The sequence below is a fragment of the Paralichthys olivaceus genome, chromosome 16 (assembly GCF_024713975.1).
Source record: "Paralichthys olivaceus isolate ysfri-2021 chromosome 16, ASM2471397v2, whole genome shotgun sequence".
Classification (NCBI taxonomy): Eukaryota; Metazoa; Chordata; class Actinopteri; order Pleuronectiformes; family Paralichthyidae; genus Paralichthys; species Paralichthys olivaceus.
The window spans coordinates 10942673-10963945 of NC_091108.1; the positions used below are offsets into that span (position 1 = coordinate 10942673).

General features: G+C 40.8%; 1 protein-coding gene across 5 annotated transcripts in view; it reads left to right on the top strand.

Annotated features, from left to right (window-relative positions):
• The window catches only part of tnr (tenascin R (restrictin, janusin)), a 159982-nt gene that overhangs the window by 113412 nt on the left and 25297 nt on the right, over window positions 1–21273 (top strand). For 4 of the 5 annotated variants that reach the window (XM_069511223.1, XM_069511226.1, XM_069511224.1 and 1 more), the window contains 7 exons: window positions 333–466; window positions 657–786; window positions 4061–4327; window positions 7595–7714; window positions 8027–8170; window positions 16888–17007; window positions 19185–19328. In XM_069511223.1, coding sequence (XP_069367324.1) covers window positions 333–466; window positions 657–786; window positions 4061–4327; window positions 7595–7714; window positions 8027–8170; window positions 16888–17007; window positions 19185–19328 — 1059 coding nt within the window. The remainder of the gene's footprint in view (window positions 1–332; window positions 467–656; window positions 787–4060; window positions 4328–7594; window positions 7715–8026; window positions 8171–16887; window positions 17008–19184; window positions 19329–21273) is intronic. The other variant, XM_069511227.1, reaches the window with a different exon arrangement.

A 21273-nucleotide genomic window follows, 5' to 3' on the forward strand; every position in this document is an offset into this window, starting at 1 on the left:
TGTAGAGCAGTACTGCAACATGAAGATTTGTTAAAATAATCCAGTTCAACTACCTTTATTTAATCTTTTCTTCTTCAATATGCTACTCTTTCTATTTCTGTGCATTATTTCATTATCATATCATCATTATCATCGTAAATGTTAAAATGTCCTACATATTTAATCCTCACATGACATTTGACGTGTTAGGCTGTGTAAACTGTCGTCACAAAAGTGCCCTGTTGGAGTGTAAAAACTCCTTCTCCATTCCTACAGTTAATGTGCTAGTGCAGTCATCTGATTTAATGCTGATATATTGCTTAACAAACATTTCATACCACCTCCACCTGTAGGTCTGGACGTGCCCTTGGACTTGACTGTGACGGCGTCTACAGACAACACCATCACTCTGGTGTGGGGTGTGGTTCAGGGTCCCATCGACCACTACAAAGTCACCTTCACTTCCTCCTCTGGCGTCACCACAGAGGTAAAGAAGGGATGAACATTAAATGGATAGTAGGATATAAAACACAGCACATATCAGCCGCCTCGCAGGGGTCTACTGCACACTCACAGCATCACGTACTCGTCCTCAAAGGAGCCGACGAGGCTGTGACCTTGTGTTGTGAAGTTGTCTTAAAGTTAAATGTTTGTTTGACTGCCCCGTCTCGTTCCAGATGACGGTGCCTAAAGATGTGACCACCACTACCCTGACAGACCTTGAGCCTGGGACGGAGTACACCATCACTGTCGCCGCGAGAAGAGGCCGACAGCAGAGCACTGCAGCGACCATAGACGCCTTCACAGGTGAAGACAACGCTCACGTTTTATGTCACAGAACAACTAATAGTGACACTTTTGTGCAAATTCGATTATTGGAAGCATCAATACAAGATCAAGTTAGTTCACCCATTAAGATTTAAGGCATCAAATAAAAACACACTTCAAAACATATAGGTTGAAAACAGCCTCCTTAAATCAGAGGGTTTTCTGAAGAGCTGACAGAATTGCAGACGTTTACAAAAAATGTAATTTCTCAGCCTCTGAAGCAGATAGACATGGATATAAACGTTTTATAACTTCAACATTTTTGCTATAATTGTAAATCATTGCCTTTCTCTTTAATCTTACCAAACACTCACAAATGAAGCTGTGATTTGCAGAGATCCGCCACATCTTCCTCAGTTGTTTTTGCCAATGACACACTACTCTGCTTCAATGTCGCTCTCCTCGCTTACATCTGTCAGCCATTGTCAGTCACATGTCTTGAAAGCGATGACAACTTCTCATCTGGCTCTGAAGGGAGAAGCACGGTCTTTATAAACACTTGTGTTGCATCATCTCTAAATGGGTTAAGATTCATTATGGAGGATATATTGAGACAAGAGTGAGATCATTTTCTTTCAAATACCAACAATCCTCAGTTTATTCCTCTGTTACATCTGAAATAACATTTTCTAAGTGGCAGTACAGTTTTATAGATAGAATTCACCTCTGAGTGTTTCAGATAAAGACAGGAAAGGCCAGTTACTGCAGAAGGCTCGAGAACTGTTTGAACAACACAGGCATTTGAATGGAGTTAAATGGTGAATATAATGAGCAGCAGGTAAGGCCAGTGAGGAAATGAATAACCTCAAAAGACTTTCTAGAATCAATTAGCGTCTGCAAATTAGTGAAGTCGGCTAATGAGGTTGTTACAAACGTTGGCTAATTCCACCTCTGGTTTGCATCGAGGTGTGTTTGTGTTTCTGTAGCAACAACAGTTTTCCTGTCACACTTGAAAATGTCTCAATCACAACTTGGCTCTCGTCTCTCCAGACTTGTGTCTACCGGGCGATATGTCAGATCGCTTGTCAGTCCGCTCAGCTCTGTTGGTCCTCTGTTATTCTCACAGAAAACTTGATGTGATTTTCAGTCACACAAACAGCGGATGTCAGAATGATGGGCAAGCGCTTACCTGCTGCCAGATTTGTCTCTTTTCTTCATCCCCTCTCATCATCATCAACTCCTCTCCTCTTCGCCATGACTGGGAGGCAGTTGTCACCGCTTCAACCATCGCGGTCATCATCAGTGCATTCATCTTCGCTTGTTATCTATAGTTTCCTTCAGTAACATCACTCGAACCATCTGGAAAGGAGAGATGGTGAAATGATAAGAGTGATAAAATGACAGATCAAGAGAATCAGAGGGGAAAATAATTAATTACCTGTCATCTTCTCATCCACTGTTCACTTGGCCGCATTGGCAACATCTGTCTTCCTGTGCTCAAGTGAACTCACCATATGCAGATTTTTTTTTTTTTTGAATAATCCAAAGTTTGATCCCAAGCTATAAATCCCAGAATGACCTTGGAGCTCTGCTGTCTGAACTACATGCTGTGTGGAGTTACAGTATCTGATATTTTCATTTATTTGCTATTGTGGTTGTTTACATCACTCAAATAACAACAGAGGACTGTTTATTTATTATATTTTTAATTCACACATTATTTATTTATTGATTTATTTATTCATTCATATAAATGTTTTTTTTCCTAGGCTTTATAGACGCTAATTGAACAGAAAAGAAAAACATTTAATAAGTGGAAATGTTTTCATTATTATCATTATCTTAAGTGAATCATTTTTGTCACATCCAGACCATCAACATGATTTAGATTTAGAAAAAGAAACTTTTGGAAATCTCTTCATTTCCCACAATGCAACCTGTATGAAATAGCACTGCAAGGTTAACAGCAGATATCTGGAATAATATCTGAATCATGCAGAGAAAAAAGCCTAACATGGTAAGCTGTCCTCAGTGCCATGAAACCCAAATGTGACATCACAGCCTTTGGAACACGATTCTCTGAAGTTCTCCTCACACCTCACCTACGTCGCCCCCTCATGGTCATGTTTGCTGCATCTTACCAGCTTTCAGATCACTCTACTAATTCCAGAAATCTCCATCTCTGTAACAATGGCAGCTGGGACTCATCAGCCTAAATGACGTTGTAGATCAAGACATGTGTTTCTCTCCAGTCTGGGGTTCTCAGTCAAGCTTTAGCCAAACTATAGAATAAAGGAGTGGACAGCAATCGCACATCTTCAGAGTTCTGTGGACTGAGTCCCACAGCAGGTCTTTACTTGCTGCAGCTCTATTACTGCAGGTCACTTGTACTGTTTCAGAAAGAAAGCTGCAACCAGCATCACCACAGATCAGTCCATTTCAAACAGACAGGTTTAGAACGAGCGTTGCAAATAATAACTCTGCAGATGACTTGTCATAATCATGATGAACAACCATGACAGCATCATCATAACCATTATCACAATCACATGACACCAACAATTACTCTTCCCTCCCTCCTCTGCCACATTTAATCCATATATATCATATCTCTCTATGGCTCCATCGGTGCAGCTGTGGTGCAGTGTTTGGATTAGTGTCTTCTCCTTTTGCGTATGTAACACATCTTCTACCAGCTCTCTGCACAAGGACGCACACGTACTCCACCAGCATGGGGTTTATGAGATACGGTTTTCTGCTGACTGCACAGGTCGGTAAAACACTAAATTGATGAGAGAATAATAAAAGGTAGTAAAGAACCTAAGAACAGGTCAGAGAAAACAATCCAGGTTTCAAGTGCATGACTCCAGGGGACGACTTTAATCTGAACAAGAAGTCCGTGATACATCAGCACATGACTAATTATACTGACGTCCTGCTGCGTCAGCTGCTGCTCTGGTTCATATTCATCATCTTCATCATCATCGTCTTCTGTCCAAGTCAACACCATCTACTTATCATCATTTCTCCATTTTCTTACATCTTCATCTTTATGGCGGACTCATTAGTTTCCCTTCTTTTTTTTCTTCTATTGTGGTCTGTTCTGCCCCTCACCTGCTCCATCAAGATCACACCCCAGGCTAATCTCGACTGTATTTTTAATGATCTATTAAACCATCCAGAGCTGCTTCCATCTATCACCAACTCGCTTGTTTGTCATTTCCATAAAGATGGCAGGTGTTTTTTCTTCTTTTCCTGACTTTGAACCCGTCCTTGAAAACTCTGACGACCACTGGACCCTCTGTCCCTCCAGGAATCAGACCCGTAACCCACCTCTACCTGTCAGAGGTGACTTCCGACTCTGTATCCGTGGCGTGGAGTGCCCCGGCGCCGCCTGCCGACTTTTTCATCCTGAGTTACAGCTCTGCCGATGGGACTGACACCTCTAAGGTGACGCTGGATGGCTCCAAGACAAGGTCGCTGGTCCAGGGGCTGCTGCCGTCCACTCCGTACACCATCAGTCTGATCACGATTCAGGGGGACGTTACCTCTGAGCCTATTACAGCGTCACTCACTACAGGTGAGCTACTTGAAGTCATGGAGGAGTGGCGTCTAAGGTTTGACACTGATGAAGACAGATAAACACGAGCAGCATAAAGGAGTTTGTGTGAACGCTGTGCAAGCCGTTATGCATCCTCGCTTCATATTCCTCAATGCAACCCAGGCATGCATGGTGTTGTCTTTAAATGCAAACGTATTATGAGATCAAGTATGTGAAGATTTATTAATTGGCTAATTGTTTGTTCTACGTGTATATCAGAAAATAGCAAATTCATCACAGTTTTCAAAGTCATTTTCTTTGGCTGTAATTATATTATCTTTGGTATTTTGTGCTTGTATAATAACTTTTAACAATACCTCACTTATCGATATTAGTAGTTGATTATTTTTCCATTAAACAACAAACAAATAAGTTGACCGATTTATCATTTATGAAAGGGTTAAACTTTTAACAGGTGGCACAGAACCACAAACCCAGGATTGTTTTTCGTTTTTCAATGAAAGTAGTGAATTAGCATATGTTAGCGAGAAGGTGGAAGATGAGGAGAAATCTGTGTAAGAAATGGAAATACAGAGTGACTTTAAATCAAATATGTCTTTGCAAAATGCTGTTTGAGCCTTTCATTTGCATAGAGCCACAGCAGAATGAGTTTCGCAATTAGACGTCTGCCTCCAATGTTTTTATTTTGTGCTTGTTTTTTTTTTGCCAGATATAGAGACACAGCACCAAAACTCCCAGCTGGTTTTCTTCTTTTTTTCACACATACAGTATATGAAACTCAACAGCCAGTCTGAATAATGATCTAGTGTTTAGTTTAAACTCAAATCAGCTGTTTTACCTGTGGAGAATGTTGGTCTACCAAAGAGAAGGATGTAGAGAGGGAGAAAACAGAGCGAGGGAAAGGACGGATTCAAGGCTTAAACTGTTTCTGTAAAAGTTAGTGTAGGAGTCGGCCTCCAGGTCCCATACTTTGTTCTTAGCTGCGTTTCCATCTATACAGTTGAATCAAATCTTTTAAGCCCCTTTCTTTCCTATTCTCTCGATTTTAATTTGTCCTTTTCCCTCCAACTGCAAAAATCCTTCACATCCTTCACAATATGTAATACAACATGACTGTTTACTCTTTTTCATCAACTGACTGATGAAAAGGAGCCTCAGAAACGTTTCTTTCTACGAGCGTGCTGTTCTCATCTGGGAGGAGGGAGAATGAGGAGAAGGTCAGTTTTTTTAACCTGCCAGAGAAATAGACAATGGGCAAGAAAGAAGAGACGTTCTGTTTTTTTTCTTTCTTTTCCTAGAAAAGGGACCAAAATATATGTTGAAGACAAACAAAAGAGGGAAGTCAGCGTTGAACAATAGAGAGGTTAACTTTGCATCAGTGCCAGAGACACCTGCATGCTGTCATCTGATTTTTGTGCCAGACTCATATTAAAGCTTGGCAGCATCTCTCTCTCTCTCTCTCTCTTTCTCTCTCTCTCTCTATCTCTCTCCCTCTCCCTCCCTCTCCCTCTCCCTCTTTACATTAACCCACACATGCCGATAAGCAGATTTGCAGGGTGAAATTGGATGGGGATTTTGAGACAGATGTACAGTGTTTCAGGCACCTGTCTGTAGGCTGTGGTAATTTTGGTCGTCCCACTTTGATCCTACGTGTTTGAACGTAAGCGATGATGAGACACTGTGCTTTGGCTTTCCTTGTTAAATTGGGAGCTTTTTAGAATTACATTTGCTATGTCTGCAACATTGGAAGCATGTTGCTTATACAGGTTTTAACCATAGTGACACACTGCCAAGGAGGTTGCGTTTTCATCTGAGTCTGTTTGTTAGTAGGATTACACAAAAACTAAAGGACAGATTATCACAGAACTTGGTGCGAGGATGCAGTATGGGTTTTGAAGAACCCATTACCTTTTGTTGCAGATCTAGATATCGGGTTGTTTTTCAGCATTTTCATTGATTTCTCAGAGAATGATTTGTGTATCTTGACAAAAAAATCAGGCATGTTTATGGGACTGATGTTTTTGAGTGTTTGCAATTTTGTACACAACCAAATCAAAAAGGCAGATTTTATGAATTTAAACGGTGACAATTGGGTTTTGGTGGAGGTATATGTGATACAACGTTCAAGTTTCAGCCATATCTGCAAAGCCTACAATGGAATAAGGGACGTCTCCGGGACGTTGTGCACATACAAACAGTTAAAAGACTAATATATATTTTTTTGAGTTTTAGTTCTAAGAGGGAGACAATTGCAATAGCCAGTGAACTTGGGACTCATTACTTTACATTATAAATATTTTTCTGGTTAACCCTGAAAGGATACTGACTGACTCGTTGGTGTATTACATAAGCTTGGTGCAGATCCAAATAATAATGGATCAAGTGAATGTAAATGTGGTTTCGTAAGGAAACTCTCTTGCCTTGGTGGAAGTATGGGCTCTATTCAGTGCCTTTCTAGTTTTATATTTGTCTGAATATTCAGTGTAAACAAAGTCGGATTCGTGAGGGCCACATTTATATATTGGCGTACACAGAGGAAAGTGAATAGTGATCTCCTACAAAGACACAGTAACAGTAGTAGAAGGCTCTGACAGCATTATTCTATATCCTACATGAAACCTCATGAGCAAATAATATTTCAGCTATTACTCTTTGGTGCCAACGCAGTTAGATATGCACGAATGAATAATCACAACTTATTAAAAGGCTGTGTTTCATTCAGGTGAAATTGAAATGAGTTCAAACTCAAGAGTTATAAATTGAACCCTGAACTTGTGAATAACAGTCATTATTCCTTTCAAAGTGGGAAAGACAAAGTGTGGTAGATTTACAAGTTACTCCCATTGTCCTGAACAAAAGATCTCTTACTCTCCTCTATTTTCCACTTTTGTATTTGCTCTTCTGATAACTAAGGACCTAATTTGCTCATGTTGAATTCGCCAATACCTGTGCAAACCCTGCTCCGTTTCAACGCTAATGCCACCCACTGTGTTCTTTTCGCGTCATGCATCTGTATTTCCTCTGGAATATCTTTTGATCGTTGCTGTATAATTCACATTTGTGTTAAATTGCAGGTTCTTCAACAGACCATGGACAGGTTTGAGGATGAGATTAAAAAATTATCCTTACAAGGATTAATGAAGTTCCGTGGCTGTCAAGGGCACCGTTTTGCTTTTAAAGTTTATGTAAATTCCTGGACTTAATTCAATTGTGCACCACAAAATACACTTGTTGTATCAGAGACCATATTGACCACACAATAACACGCCTGTACCCATCACTCAGGACTAGACCCACCAAAGGAGGTGGCGGTGTCGGATGTGACCGAAGACGCTGTGACCATCTCCTGGATCAAACCAATGGCTTCATTTGAATACTACAAGCTGTCTTACCAGTCAGCCAAAGGTAGCGCATATTTTACCATGATAATTCTCTTAGCTGCATATTATTAAAAAAGGTTTTATTATACAAACATATACGTGGCACACAGTTTTTCCTTGTTACAGCTAAATGAACATGACATTTGCTGTTGCCAGTCTCTCTGATGCAATTAATTCTAACATTTTATCAGTGAAATTTAATTAAAATTATAATTAAAAATGTGGCTTTGATTAAATATTTACCCTGTGTACAACAATTGACTGAGCAGTGTAACTCTGTACATGAAGAAATGTGATGTTCTGATGTCGCTCTCTCGCTCTCTGGTGTCTCCTGCAGGTCGAGTGGACAGCGTGGTGATTGACAGTGATGTGACCAACTACACATTGTCCAGTCTGTTCCCTGCAACAGAATATGAGATCAGTCTCAACGCTGTCGGAGGGAGTCAGGAGAGCAAAGTGGTCAGCACCTCTGTCTTTACAGGTGGGAGCTAATAATGAAACATTATTAGAACTTCATGATGGATGGTTTCATGGGAGAGGAGTGTTTTTAGTTTAACCAATCAGTTGCAGCTTCCCACCATCATATTCAGTTGGCACAGGGACTCCAATCCATATGCTAGGTTCAATTATTAGATTTTTGTACTATTGAGGGGCAAATGTTTGCCATGTCAAACGAATGAAGAATTAATCTCCCTCCAAACAGGGATTAAATGTCTCTGTTGCTTTGATGGATTTGCATCAATTAGATCTCTGAGAGGTGTTTGAGCACATGAGTCATCTCTTCACTGTGATTTGTTGCTCACGACAGGTTCTGTCTCATGTCGTGTTATGTGCCTCCAGTGTCAGTAGGTGGCGGGTATTAATTGCAAATATTGCAAAATTAGTAAACTCCAAGTAAGGCTCATGAAAGAATTTATGCTGAAACAGAACTGTCCATCTCACCGTTTACTTTTGTTCGGTTCATCGTGTTCACCAGCAGTGGGAGGTGATTATGCTAATCTATTTGTGCAGAATCTCTGCTGTAGAGCTGACAAATGTTTGTAAAGAGCAAGCAGTGATGGTGAGTGAGATCAGCAATGCAGTGCCGGACAGTGTGCACACGCAACGGTTGCACAATGTTTCAGTCTAAACTAAGTGGGATTTGTCCTGGTGGGCCGGAGGATGGTCCGCATGAAAAATTAGCACATCCAGGAGCAAAAGTAATCAAACCCCCAACACCACCTTTCTATTTTGCTTTAATCCCTGTCTACTACACTTTCAGGCCAATTGTTCTTCTCACAACAACAACTCCACATCGAGAGGTTTGTGCTAAAAAGAGCAACAGACTCATCTACACACACACACACACACACACTCAAACAGACAGACATGAGACAAAATCTAAGTGTACAGCTGGCATTGCAGGAGGTGCAATCTTTGCTGCTGCAATAGATGAAACTGTCCAGTCCATGACCCAGTAATTGGTAACCTACTCCCAACTCCATCTCACTCTCCTCCATCTCTCTCAGCTTCCCTCCCTTTGCTTATCTCCTTATCCCTTTTTCTCACATATTGTTATGGCTCTCCATATCCCTCCTACTCTTTCTCTCCCTTCTCTTCTCTATCCTCCATCTTTCTGTCCACTGTCTATTTCCTCTTATTTTTTTCTATAATCTACTGTTCCCTGCGTTTCACTCCCCCTGTCTTCCCCCATTGCATCATTATAATTGAAAAGTCTCCGGCTCTCTTGCTTTCAGACGCTAAACTTAGCACTGAATCTGAAGTTAAGCAAAACATAAAACATCACTTGCACACACACACACACACACACACGCACACACGCACACACACGCACACACACGCATGTTAATATGAGACACTGTTCTTCTCTGTAAAAGAAGTGTGTGCGTGCGTGTGTGCGTGAGAGGGAACTGAGGAGAGCACAGAACAGGGAGATGAGAGCAGGTGGTGCGTTTGCATGCCAATGAGACCTGATTCACCAGGAGCCAGCAGGTTCAAGAATCCAGTGAGAATGAAGAAGCTCAGAGAGTTTCTTCGCCTCAGTTTCGCTCTCGTCTCTGTCTCGCTCTCTCTTTATTATCAGCTCCCTTTTCTAACAGTCCCAGTGTACTTACAATGAGCAGAGCCGTCAGGGCTGTAATAGCCTGAAAAGAACATAACTCCAGAGTCAAGCTTGTTAGGAACAGTAAATAACATTTTCCTCACGTCACACAATGCCCCACCAGGGACATTTTAATATCACTTTGAACAACAATACACAAACAAGGGATTGGAGGAATAATCCAACATGCCTGGTTAAGTATGTAATGACTTGAGTTGCTACTGACTTCACTTCTTCTTTAATTAATTACTGCAGATGAAAAATCGTGATGCCATATTTGTATTTTGCCAACACAGCAGGTACTGCTAATCTCAGAGGAAAATATGAGGGCTGATACTAAATGGACCAGTGAAGGCCTGTTTAAGGGCTAATGACGGTGCTCATTAGCAAAAAGTCAGGACCCTCAGTAAAGTATAAATCTTCCCAAAACTTCAAGTGTGAGAAAGACTGTTTAGGTCCATGCTTGTCCCATTATTATACACAGACATGTGAACAGAAGATAGATACTTTACTTTGTTAAAATATACCTTAAAAACCACAATTAACAGTCAGTTAGTTAAGATCTAGTTTAATGATGTCACAAAGCAGCGTGGGATCATGGAATTTGTTGTCTTCACCACAATTACCAGAAATGAATAACTGTGACATATTGTCAGGGAAAGGCTCAGGAGAAGATGTAAAATAGAGAGGAGGTTAATGTGAGACTCAAAGAAAAAACAGAAACCGGTGAGGCTTGTTCAGACACTCGTCATTTAAAGGAAGTAGACTCTTATTTTTGTGCCCTTGCACTTAAAAGCATGATGTTGATGCTGTTTGATAATGTTAAATGTGTAGTTAATTCTTTCTCCCTATGAGTCTGCATAATGAACATTTATTTAATCAGGTTCAGGTGCTGAAATTACCTGCTGGTTATAGATAATTATTGGTCATGTCTCACTTTTCAAATAAATGTATTGGAAAGCTTATCTACCTCCACATAGTGTTTATTCAGTATCTACAGTAAATCCAGCATTCAAACCTCTTCCTGCAGCTTTACACCAGCACCTCTCACATTTAGCAGACACAGTAATTCCTATGGCCGTGGTCCGCCTCTCATGAGCTCTGGTATTGTGCCACAAACTCATCCAGTGCAGCTCTGGGGTTAATATGGAGGACATCCTTACACACTGATATTTTGTACAGTGAGGCAGTGCAGCTTCTGCAGTAATGAGAGCAGATGCAGTGAGCGACTGGCGAGTGAAACAGCCTTGTATGTCTGACTAACTGGACCGTCTACTAGTCTTCATAATGACAGCAGATATGACACAAACCAGTCTGACCTCTTAGTGAACCAACATCGCTGCCTCTGAAGGACCATACTCAACAATGCACACACAGTCAGCATGAAGCATTTCTTCCTGTGGTATTATTCGGACCGTCCATCACTGCAACATTTCTCTGCGCAATCGTCCCCAGTAAAATCAAGCGCAGATTTAAAGCTGTCAGCAGGCTGATAAACCCTATCAAGATTACATTTTCATGAGTTAATCAAACTACAACACCCGAATGGCTCTCAGTAGAGTGCATACCTCCACCAAGGCCCAACAGTTTAATCAAGCTGCTCTAAATCGTACACACTCATAGACACCAGTCCCCTTAATATGCCTGGTTTTTATTAAGATCGATGAATTATCCCGTGGGAAATCTGTGAAATTAAGAAAAGCCATGTTTGCAATGCTAAAGACAAGGTTGGTAAACTAACAAGAGCAAGCTGCACTTTGAAAAGATGCAATCGATACATGCCATCACTAGCTAAGCCCTCAAAACATATGGACGTGCACTGCCGACTTTTCCGAGACTCACTCGCTAACTTCTGTCGTCTCTCAATCAGTACCAGCCCGCTGTGTTGTAGATAGTTAAGATGTGGTACAGACAGACAACCTGTAGGCAATTGGAGAAGGGTAGCCATCCTCCTTAACAGCAAAAGGACCAAAATACATCTCCCTTGTTATTCTCTCCATCCCCTCATAGCAGAACAGTGTACTGTTGGAGCTATGGTCGAAAGTTTGTGTTTAATTTGCAACCAAGCTAAAAAAAAACTAACGCATTATTTGTGTGTGTCCATTGATCTCCTCGGCTCAGCTCCTACGCACAACAAACAATGCTGTCGTTCTGAAACAACAGCTAAGCAGTAGCCGGTTATTATCTCAGCTAATCATTTGTTTTTGCTATTTTTCCATAGATAAACAAGGCTCAAGCAAAGGGAGCAAAAAATAACAAGTGACAGCCGAGCCCAGAGAAAATGTGCAAACTCCTTGACGCTTCAGGCATCACTGCATTGCCTGAGTGATTGACATCTCTCTAAAAACACAAACTGACAAACAACAAACTGATTTACGTGTAACTTCCACAGTAAACAAAGGAAAGACAGAAGAGATGATATTAACTATTAAACAGTGAGTGTATTACAGGTTTTAATTGTGACAAATGAGGTGCCGGATCGGTCAAACACATGCCGATTCCAATCTGGCAGGATCAGGATCCTGTTCCAGTGGCCTTCTGCACGAATGAAGCCCTGGTTCTGTTGAATCAAAATGATAACCACAGCTATATTATGGTGGAATACGTTAGAGGTCTATATGATAATCCTGATTTTTAATTATCCATACTGAAGCAGAGCCCATGTAAGAAATTAACAGAGCTTGGAGCAGATCTAGCCTTTTTTTGTGATGCAAATGTATTTATTTCACATTTAAAGTAATAGTTTAGTAAATGCTCTTACAATCATTTCAGGCTACAAAAAAATTGAGAACACAACAAAAGGCACACAGAGGTGTTCTTTTTTTCCAGGTACACAGGATTACTTTTGTAGAAAATGAACAGAATCATACAGCAGCAGGAGCTTCTGTGGAGAAAAGAGCGCAGGAGCAGAACAACAGCAACAAGGCCAGGAAGATGATGAATCAGGAAGTGTAGGCAGTCTGGATCTGAAAAACGATTGAAGAAAAGAGCGAATGATGATATCCCAGAATGCTGGAAAGAAAAGCAAGCAAAGTAGAAGAAGGAGCTGATATCCATGACTCATATACAATGGTAAAGCACTTGGTTGTTTAAACTGCAACTGTGAATGCTGCCGGACCAAACAGGGTTGGTAAAAACATGAGCATGTTGCAGAGGAGTGGATCAGGGTGGAGGAGGTTGCGTCTCAGATAACAAGAGGTGCACAACAACAGTCTCCTTGTACCAAATACGCAGGACTTCAGACTTTCATAAGGCAGCAGAGAAAACAGTGGAGACCCTTCCTGCTGTTTATAATATTTCAAGACCTGTAAAGCCACAAACATCCAGGTCCTGATGTTGCAGAGCCCCCCCAACACCACTGCCCCTCACAATAACCAGCCTCCTTGTGGCTTCTAAGAAAACATTTTTAAATGAGCGTCTTTTATTCTTTTGGATGTGACGGTTCCTCAATCGTGCTCAGTATTCCGTCACTTTTTAAATCACAGTCGTCAACCAGTTTCCCAGCATTTTCATCTGCCGCTTGTATAAACAGGCGCTCGGAGCTGCGCGTGGGAGGTGCAGAGGTCTTGAGGAGGCTGCAGGTCGCAATCAATTTCTGTCTTTGATAAACCGTACAGCGTCCATCATGTGGAAAAACCAAAGAGAGTCGACTGCCTGTTGCAAGACTCTTTATATGCAGTTTCAAATTACAGGACAGAGTTTTAGCGCAAGATGGGAAGCTTCCAGCAACAGAACCGTGGAAGCTCTCTGGCAACAGTACCCTGCCCTGAGCAAGCACTTTTCATAAGTGCTGTATCCGTGCAACAAGCTGGACAAAGCTCCACAGAAAGGGTTGTGGTTTTTTGTAAATGCCATCAGCTCTGGAGTCTAACCTTGGTGCTCAACATGGGACTCATGTTTGATGCCTAGCAAGAAGAGTCAGATCTCTCCATCTCTCCATCTCCCATCGTCTCATGTCTCTCCATCGTGCACAAGAAGAAACAAAAGTCAGACATGACCAATTAACCAGGGGTTGTTTTTTTTCATACCATGTAACGAATGAGGTTTCTACCAGGGACAGTGATGCCAACTCTCAGGAGTCGGATGAGAAACCTAAAACAAAAAGTCCAAAACAAGCCAAGTATTGAAAATATGAATATATAAATATTAAAATGCTACGGCTGCACGACCCCAGAGACAAAAGTTCCTTGCGAGTATCAAAACCCTGCATCCCTCCGTTTGGCCGTTGGACTGTGTGGTGAGATGCACTGAAGCAGAAGTGCCGGAACCCTGCACTTTCTGTACAGCTCCAGAGTCAAGATGCTCTGAGAGTCATGAGGGAAAACACAGACACGATGCCGGGAAGAGTATATCTTCCAAAGGAGCTAAGCCCTCGGCTCCAAGCAGTCGACACACTTGCAGTTTTCACCGCAAAACGGCAACATGCTCCAGCCAAATTAATATTACAAGTGGAATGGGGGGGTCGCCCTGGGACTGGAAAGCTTATCAGCTTAGATTTTCATTTCTAATGTTGGTTCTCCTCCTCCTGAGAAATGTTTTTTGCCCCAAGACACATGAAGTCTCAGCTTCAGAAAAAACCACATGTTCAGTAAAGATCTTCAGGCACGAGCAGGAGAAAACAAACACGATCAGCCAATGTGGAGTCTTTTATAAGCAGCTGTTAAATGAGAGTCATGATAATGAAGATGAGTCCGAATCTTGTGTTATGCTCATATTTAAAAGAAAGTAAATGTTAATGTGATCCAGTCAGTTCTACTCAGGGTTATGATATATTGAAATACTCTGTGATACTTAATGACAGAACTCATTAGATTTTACAGCCTTTAGATCAGGGTTGAAGGATCAGAGCAGTATTTGTATATACAGTACTATTTGTATATATTTGTCAGGGAGGAACCCATACAATTTGTGTGCAGATCCAGATGAAAGAGTAGAAACATTTTACAATGTTTTGTAATCAGACTACTCCTTTATTCCTTTTACATTTCCTCTAAGAACTAGAAATCATGTGAAGGATTGTTCGATTTGATTGTTACTCACTTAACTGAGTACATGTCTTATTGACGCTTCATTTTGTGAGTTGCTCTGTAGTCACTGCTGTATTGTGCTACCTCAGCAGGTTTTTACTGGAGGAGGCTGCACACTGTACACAATCTTCATCTCAATGCTCACGCTCTTCTGAATTCTGTGGCAGGGTTGTACATGTACTGGCTGGTCTTTTTGTGCAGAGGTTCCCACCATCATGTAACTGCATCACATCCTTTGTTGTATTTAAACATGGCGGTGAGCACCGGAGCCTGACTTTCAGATACTGATCCGAGTGCGAGCGTGACGTAGTTGGCTGGAGCCTGTGCTTCACCAGTGCAATCAGGAGATGGAGAGTAATGATTGGATTATCACAGGCTCTGATGACAGAGGATAACCTGTTTATTTTTATTTTTTTGGGGGGCCATCCCCACTCTATCTCCATTGCCAATCTAATTGACTTGGCAAGCCTCCATTAAATTCACTTAAACCTTTTTTGCAATTAAAGTAATGATTTGAATTAGGTTAGTTCATCTATTTCAGTGACAGGAAAGACTAACTCATTTTGATGAGCTAATGAGCACCTTTTTTTTTTATTCCGACGAGGGCAGGGCGATATTAATTAGCTCATCCGGGCAGAGCTTTGGAGCACACGCTTGTGTGTATGCAGTGTTGTGTGTTCTCCTGCCACTTTCTAGCTGTGCCAAAATAACAGGCCTGCGAAGAAATGGAGGTCGAAACACTGAGGTTAAAGGTATAATTAAATCCAAACTCAATTTTGACATGTCCAGCAGTCTGAGAGTGAAATTAGGGACGAGGGTGGGGAAACGTCAAGCTCAGGAGAATATGTGAGACTTTCTACTGCCTGTTCTGATGCATCCTTATACTTTGATGTGACAGAACCGGGGAAACTGATCAAAATGGCAGAGATGTCCTAAGTTTAAATCAGATGCAGGTTAAATAATTGTGATATGTTCAAAATGGTTTAGGTGTAATTAACATATCATTTTAGTATAGTCTTTGAGATAGTGCCTTAGGATAATGTATTTTGTGATTTGACATTATACAAATGAAATTGATGTAAATAAAATAAAATCCAAAATGTACGAAATTACTTTCTATTTTCTGGTTCCACCTTTTTTAATGTGACATTTTGCTCCTTTTCCCAATTTCACATAATGTAATGTGAATGTTTTTAGCGCTGCTTAGTTAACAGATATTTAGAATTTTCCTTGAAGTTTTTTCTCAAATTTCAACCATAAAACAATTTATTGACTCAGGCGAGTGGATCCTTGTGTTGGGTGAAATCTATATCTGTATGTAAATGAAAATCTTTCTTAAAGAAGCCAGTCGATATGGGGCCAGTCCTGTAAATGGGAAATGTGGCTGACTAAGGGATAAAATTATATAGTCTGACTGATCACATACACATTTGTTTCCGTGTTTATCTTAACTGATGTGCGACAATATGAAAACGTTTATTTAACAGAATGAACGATGCAGAAAAGAAGTATATTTATATGTAAATTTTACATTTGAGATTTCGTATGTTTTCTTAATTCAAATTATTTCGTTGTATTTGTGTTTTAATTATTAATTATTTGTAGTTAAAATAATGTTTAGCTTTAATCAAGCTGCAAATACATTTCTGTGTTATGAGGGTTTTATAATAATATATATTTTGTAATATTAGTATTTGCATCAACCCGCAAAAATACATATCCATCCGGTTGGAGTCCAAAACTTAAACCATTGGTCGGCTGGCCGAGCGTTGGTGTTTACTCATTGGCTCCTTCAGAATTAATTGGTGGAACATTTTTTTTTCATCATTAGGATGACTGTCACTTTTCAGACCTTTAGCAAAAAAAAGTTGCAACTTCTTGGTAACTATTTGGGCTCAGCTACTTTTCCATAGAATAGTCGGAGTATTCCCCTGTGAGCACATTGTTTTGGCTTTTTCTCCACAGGCCCACCTCTGTGCGACTGTACATTATCCAGACATATACCACACACTGGCCCAGTCTCATTTGAAAACCATGGGCTTATATATTTTTGTTTAACTGTCATCCTAGCGATGGACATGCCAGCTGAGTTGACAGCCCTCAACATCACTCCACAAGGAGCCCTGCTGCGGTGGAATCCTCCTCTGTCCAGTGTTGACAACTACGTGCTGACTCTCACGCACAACCAAGGTATGTTTTCAAAACATAAAAAAAAAAAACCCACTTAATTATGTGTTGTTGATTAGACAATAAAAATTAGGATGTATTCAGAAAATAGAATGAGAATTGAACAACCATTTACTATTATTAGGAAATCAGCTGACCTCGGAAGGTGCAAATAATGAAACAAGGTGTTCTCTTTACACGGGCTTCCAGGACCCTGAATCACATTGTTTACACATCAGGTTTTTTTTGCACTGCCAGTGTTTTATGCCGCTGTTGCATGATGCACTCTGCTATGAAAGGTGCAGTAAAATTTACATATTTTATTACTGCGAAAAAAAACGGCGCATTCGCTGAGTGGAATCACACCATCGACTGCAGTAACATCAGCCCGCAGAGTCAGAGCACAATGAGCGATATTTGTTGTAGGTCATTCAGGTGCGACGTGCTGAGATGTGACAGGTACCATCAAGGTTTCCCCATCAAGAAGTGAGATCAGCGCAATGGGTCCTTTGAGGCAATATAGGCCTATTTGTCTCGTTTTCATTTCATTAAGCTCAGCGAAACTACTAAGCCTTGGCATGAATATCTCAGTTAGTACACATGCAGCATACGATTCTGATGCAGCCTGTGTCCTCACTGTCTGACAGCCTTATCCAGATAGGTACAAAAGATACCCACACTGCTCAGCCCCTCAGAGCCTGTTTATAATTTACTCTCTGAACTGTGGATGACTTCCAAGTTGCACAAGGTTGGTGAATGTGTAAAAACTGACAGAAGAATGCTTTTCTTTGCAAAGATATTTTTTTTAAACTCACCAGTCAAGATTTTAGTAATCTCTGCCTTTATTTAGGCTCCCAGACAGCAAACGGAAGTGGACCACTTTGGGTAATGATGCAGCACTTCTGGCCTTCTTGTGGCCCGGACAAAATAGATGTGAGCCTGAAGTGGTCCACTTGTAATAAAGCAAATGTGGCCTAAATATAACATAACAAATGTGGGCCTTTTTTTGGCAAACATGTGGTTCTCTTGGCAAGGTGTAATCTGAACATGAACCTAAAGTGGCCCGAGTAGAAAATAGTGAATATGACTGAAATAGCGCAAAACATAATTGGGCCACCTTTGGTTGGCATGCAATGCTGCTTTGGCTTACTTGTGGCCCATTTCTGGCAAACAGGGGTGGACGCCTAAATGTCTTGACAAGATGACAGTATGGGCCAAATCTGGGACAGAACCATTCTGCTATGTGGATGTGTGACGTAATTAGCTGGTACAAAATGTTCTGGGAAGCATATTCCTCTGTGGCACGTGACCCTCACTAACTAAGCCAAGCCTGGAGTTATCTGCAGAATCGATATTGCTCAACTGTCAGAATCAATGTGTAAATTACACCCTGACTGACTGGATCGCAGCCAGATCATATCAGATACAGAGACAGTATCTATATGCTGGATGCATATTAGAAAACCAGCCCAGCCTGGGTTTGCAGAACTGCATTATAAGTTGTTGACAAATTCCCTTGAGCATAAATGTTGTAAACCAAGGTCAATATAGCTCATATTTTTGCTTCGTGTTTTCCTGCATTTTTATTGGCAACCCAGAACACCATTTTTAAAATCCTGAGCAGAAAAAGAAAAAAATATGATTCACTCATATCCTCAATTAGTATCAGTTTCTCAGCTCTCCTCATTATTATTAGAAATTACAATGATTCTGTCACAGTAGACCAGTTACATTAAATGTCTTTTCTACATCTCGTGTGAATGAAAGTGCAGATTGGTAATTGAACGGTGATTTATTTGAATTCACCCTGTTTAAATTGATCAGAAAGATTATCTCAGCCATGAAAATACCTGCAAGTAGTAGTTGGAATATACAGTACAAGATCACCACTGAGGAAAGTTTTCTGACGATTGTGTTTCAGGTTTATTACACCATACTCATATTTTTGTGCATTTATAGTCATTTTTGCAGAGAGGTCCACAAAAGCTTATTTTACGGAAAGCATTATTATAAGCTTTGAATTAAAAAAAGGACCTCAACAGTTTTGTCGTTGAGATTCAAATCAGCCACTTTTCAAGCTGGGGTGCATTTTAAAAGAGATTTATTGTAATCTTTTTAGTGGAAAGTGAAAACAGAAGGTGTGTGGGATGGTGTAAATGTAGTAAACGTATAAACCCTGTGTTTTTACTTCTGTTATCCAGTGACGGCTGATACTCTTCTTGTGGAAGGCAACAAGCAGGAGCACCAGCTGTCCAACCTTAAGCCAAGCACCACCTACTCTGTGGCCCTCTACGCCACCAAAGGACCCCTCACCAGCGGCACGGTCATCACCAACCTCCAGACACGTATGTGTTCATTTTATTCAGCTGTTAATGGTTATGGTGGGGGACACGGCGACTCAGCAGGTACGCCTCACAGCAGGACGCTGCTCCAGGTCTGTCTGGAGCCGTTCAGTGTGGAATTTAAACGCTCTCACCTTGTTTGTCTAGGTTTCCACCGGATGTTCGGTTTAATTCACACCTAAAAATATGCACGTTAATTAGGAGTTATCCTGCCATTATTATTAACCAAGGGCAACGGCTGCACACTGTTTCTGAAGCAGTTAGAATGAGTCAGATTAATGGGTTGCATTCCTCTTAGGTGATTGATAAAGGGTAGTACAGGGGGGTGCTCTGCCCACTCACTGATTCCTTCTTGCTATTGCTGATCCGACGATGACAGTTGGGTCCGTTGTCAAAGTGTTTGTGTGCATGTGCTTCTTCAACGTTGTGAGAAATATGAAAAAGGTTACTTATGAAACTTTAGCAGCTCACCATATAGTGTAGGTGATTAATGGGGAACAATGAAGAGTAATAACCATCATCTGTGTCGTGTTAATATATTAACCCAAATGAAGTGACAACATCTGCTGCACAGCTTTCAGGCCAGGGGTTTCCACAAGCATCCAGGGTATGATGGGAGCTTTGTCTCTCTGATGTGATTGGTTGTTAGTGTTACTGAGCAATGTAACTACAGGATGTTTCTGTATTGAGAGGATTCATTCGGACAAAAAATGTTGTAAAGTTAACTTTTCACATTAATGGATTTTCATAACTATCACCCCCAGGTGACCAGACAGTCTAATTGTATTCACCTTTATCAGCAGCTGCAATGAGAGGAATGTTAAGGCTGAAGGAATTGTTCCAGTTTTGTCGAGTTGCAGCTCTGCAAACTTTGTGTTTTCTAGAGCTCTTGCGAGGTGAAGAGAAAAAAAACTTTTCAGTCAGCAGAGGAGTTCATATCCCCGAGGAGTAGCACTGCTACCTGTCCTGCACTGCAGCAGAGTGAAACAGAAACAAACACTGACAACAGTATGAGAGCAGAGGCTTCAAAACATAAATGGGTCTCGGAGAAAATTAAGTGTACCTGCAACCATGTCGATGCTGTACGTGCATATAGTGACTCATACATAAACAGCTATTCCTGGCAGTTTAAGGTGACTCTAATTTGGAAACAGATGCTCTGCCTGGTGCATGATGTACCTCGACTTCTCAGGAGAACAAGAGGAAGGAAAGAAAAACAAGAAACATGCTATTCTGCCCTGGTTAGACTCTGAGCAAAGAGGACAGGGATTTTGTTTTGTTTTGAACACCATGTCTTATTAAATCAAGTAAACAGTTGGGTGCTTGCCTTTGTTGCTCTCTTCCTCTGAGTGGAATAAACAAAATTTATTCGTGCCTTTCCATTTGGGAAGGCATGTTATTATGTAGAAAAGGCATGTAGACAAGACCTATTTGGAAATCCTCCAAATACGTCCTTCTTCCATTCAAGAGGAAAGACATGCAGGATTTTTCCTTAGAGAATAAACATCAAAAGTGTCACACACATATTAACAGAGCTGAATGCATTTGTTCATTTGTTTCGCTTCTGGTGTCTTAGTCTTGACCATATATCTATTTCCTATAATATATTTATGTTGTCCTTAAGAAGGCCTTCATAAAAGATAAATATTCTTATTGTATAATTAAATTTAACATATTGCTCTTAAGTTTTACCTCCTTTCACAGAATAACTGAATTCAATAAAAGGAACAAAGAATAATAACCCTCACTTAATCAAGTGCCAGCCTCGGGCTGAAGTGTTATTTATTAAAACTGTTTTTTTGAGAGAACTTTTCTTCGACATTGACTTATATTAACAAATGTGCACAAAGAAACGCACACACCAATGTTTTCCCCTTCCAGGACTAATGATAACATGTCTCACCAGGGGGCGCCTTAGTCAGCGCCAACTTCAGAGGGATCTTCCAGT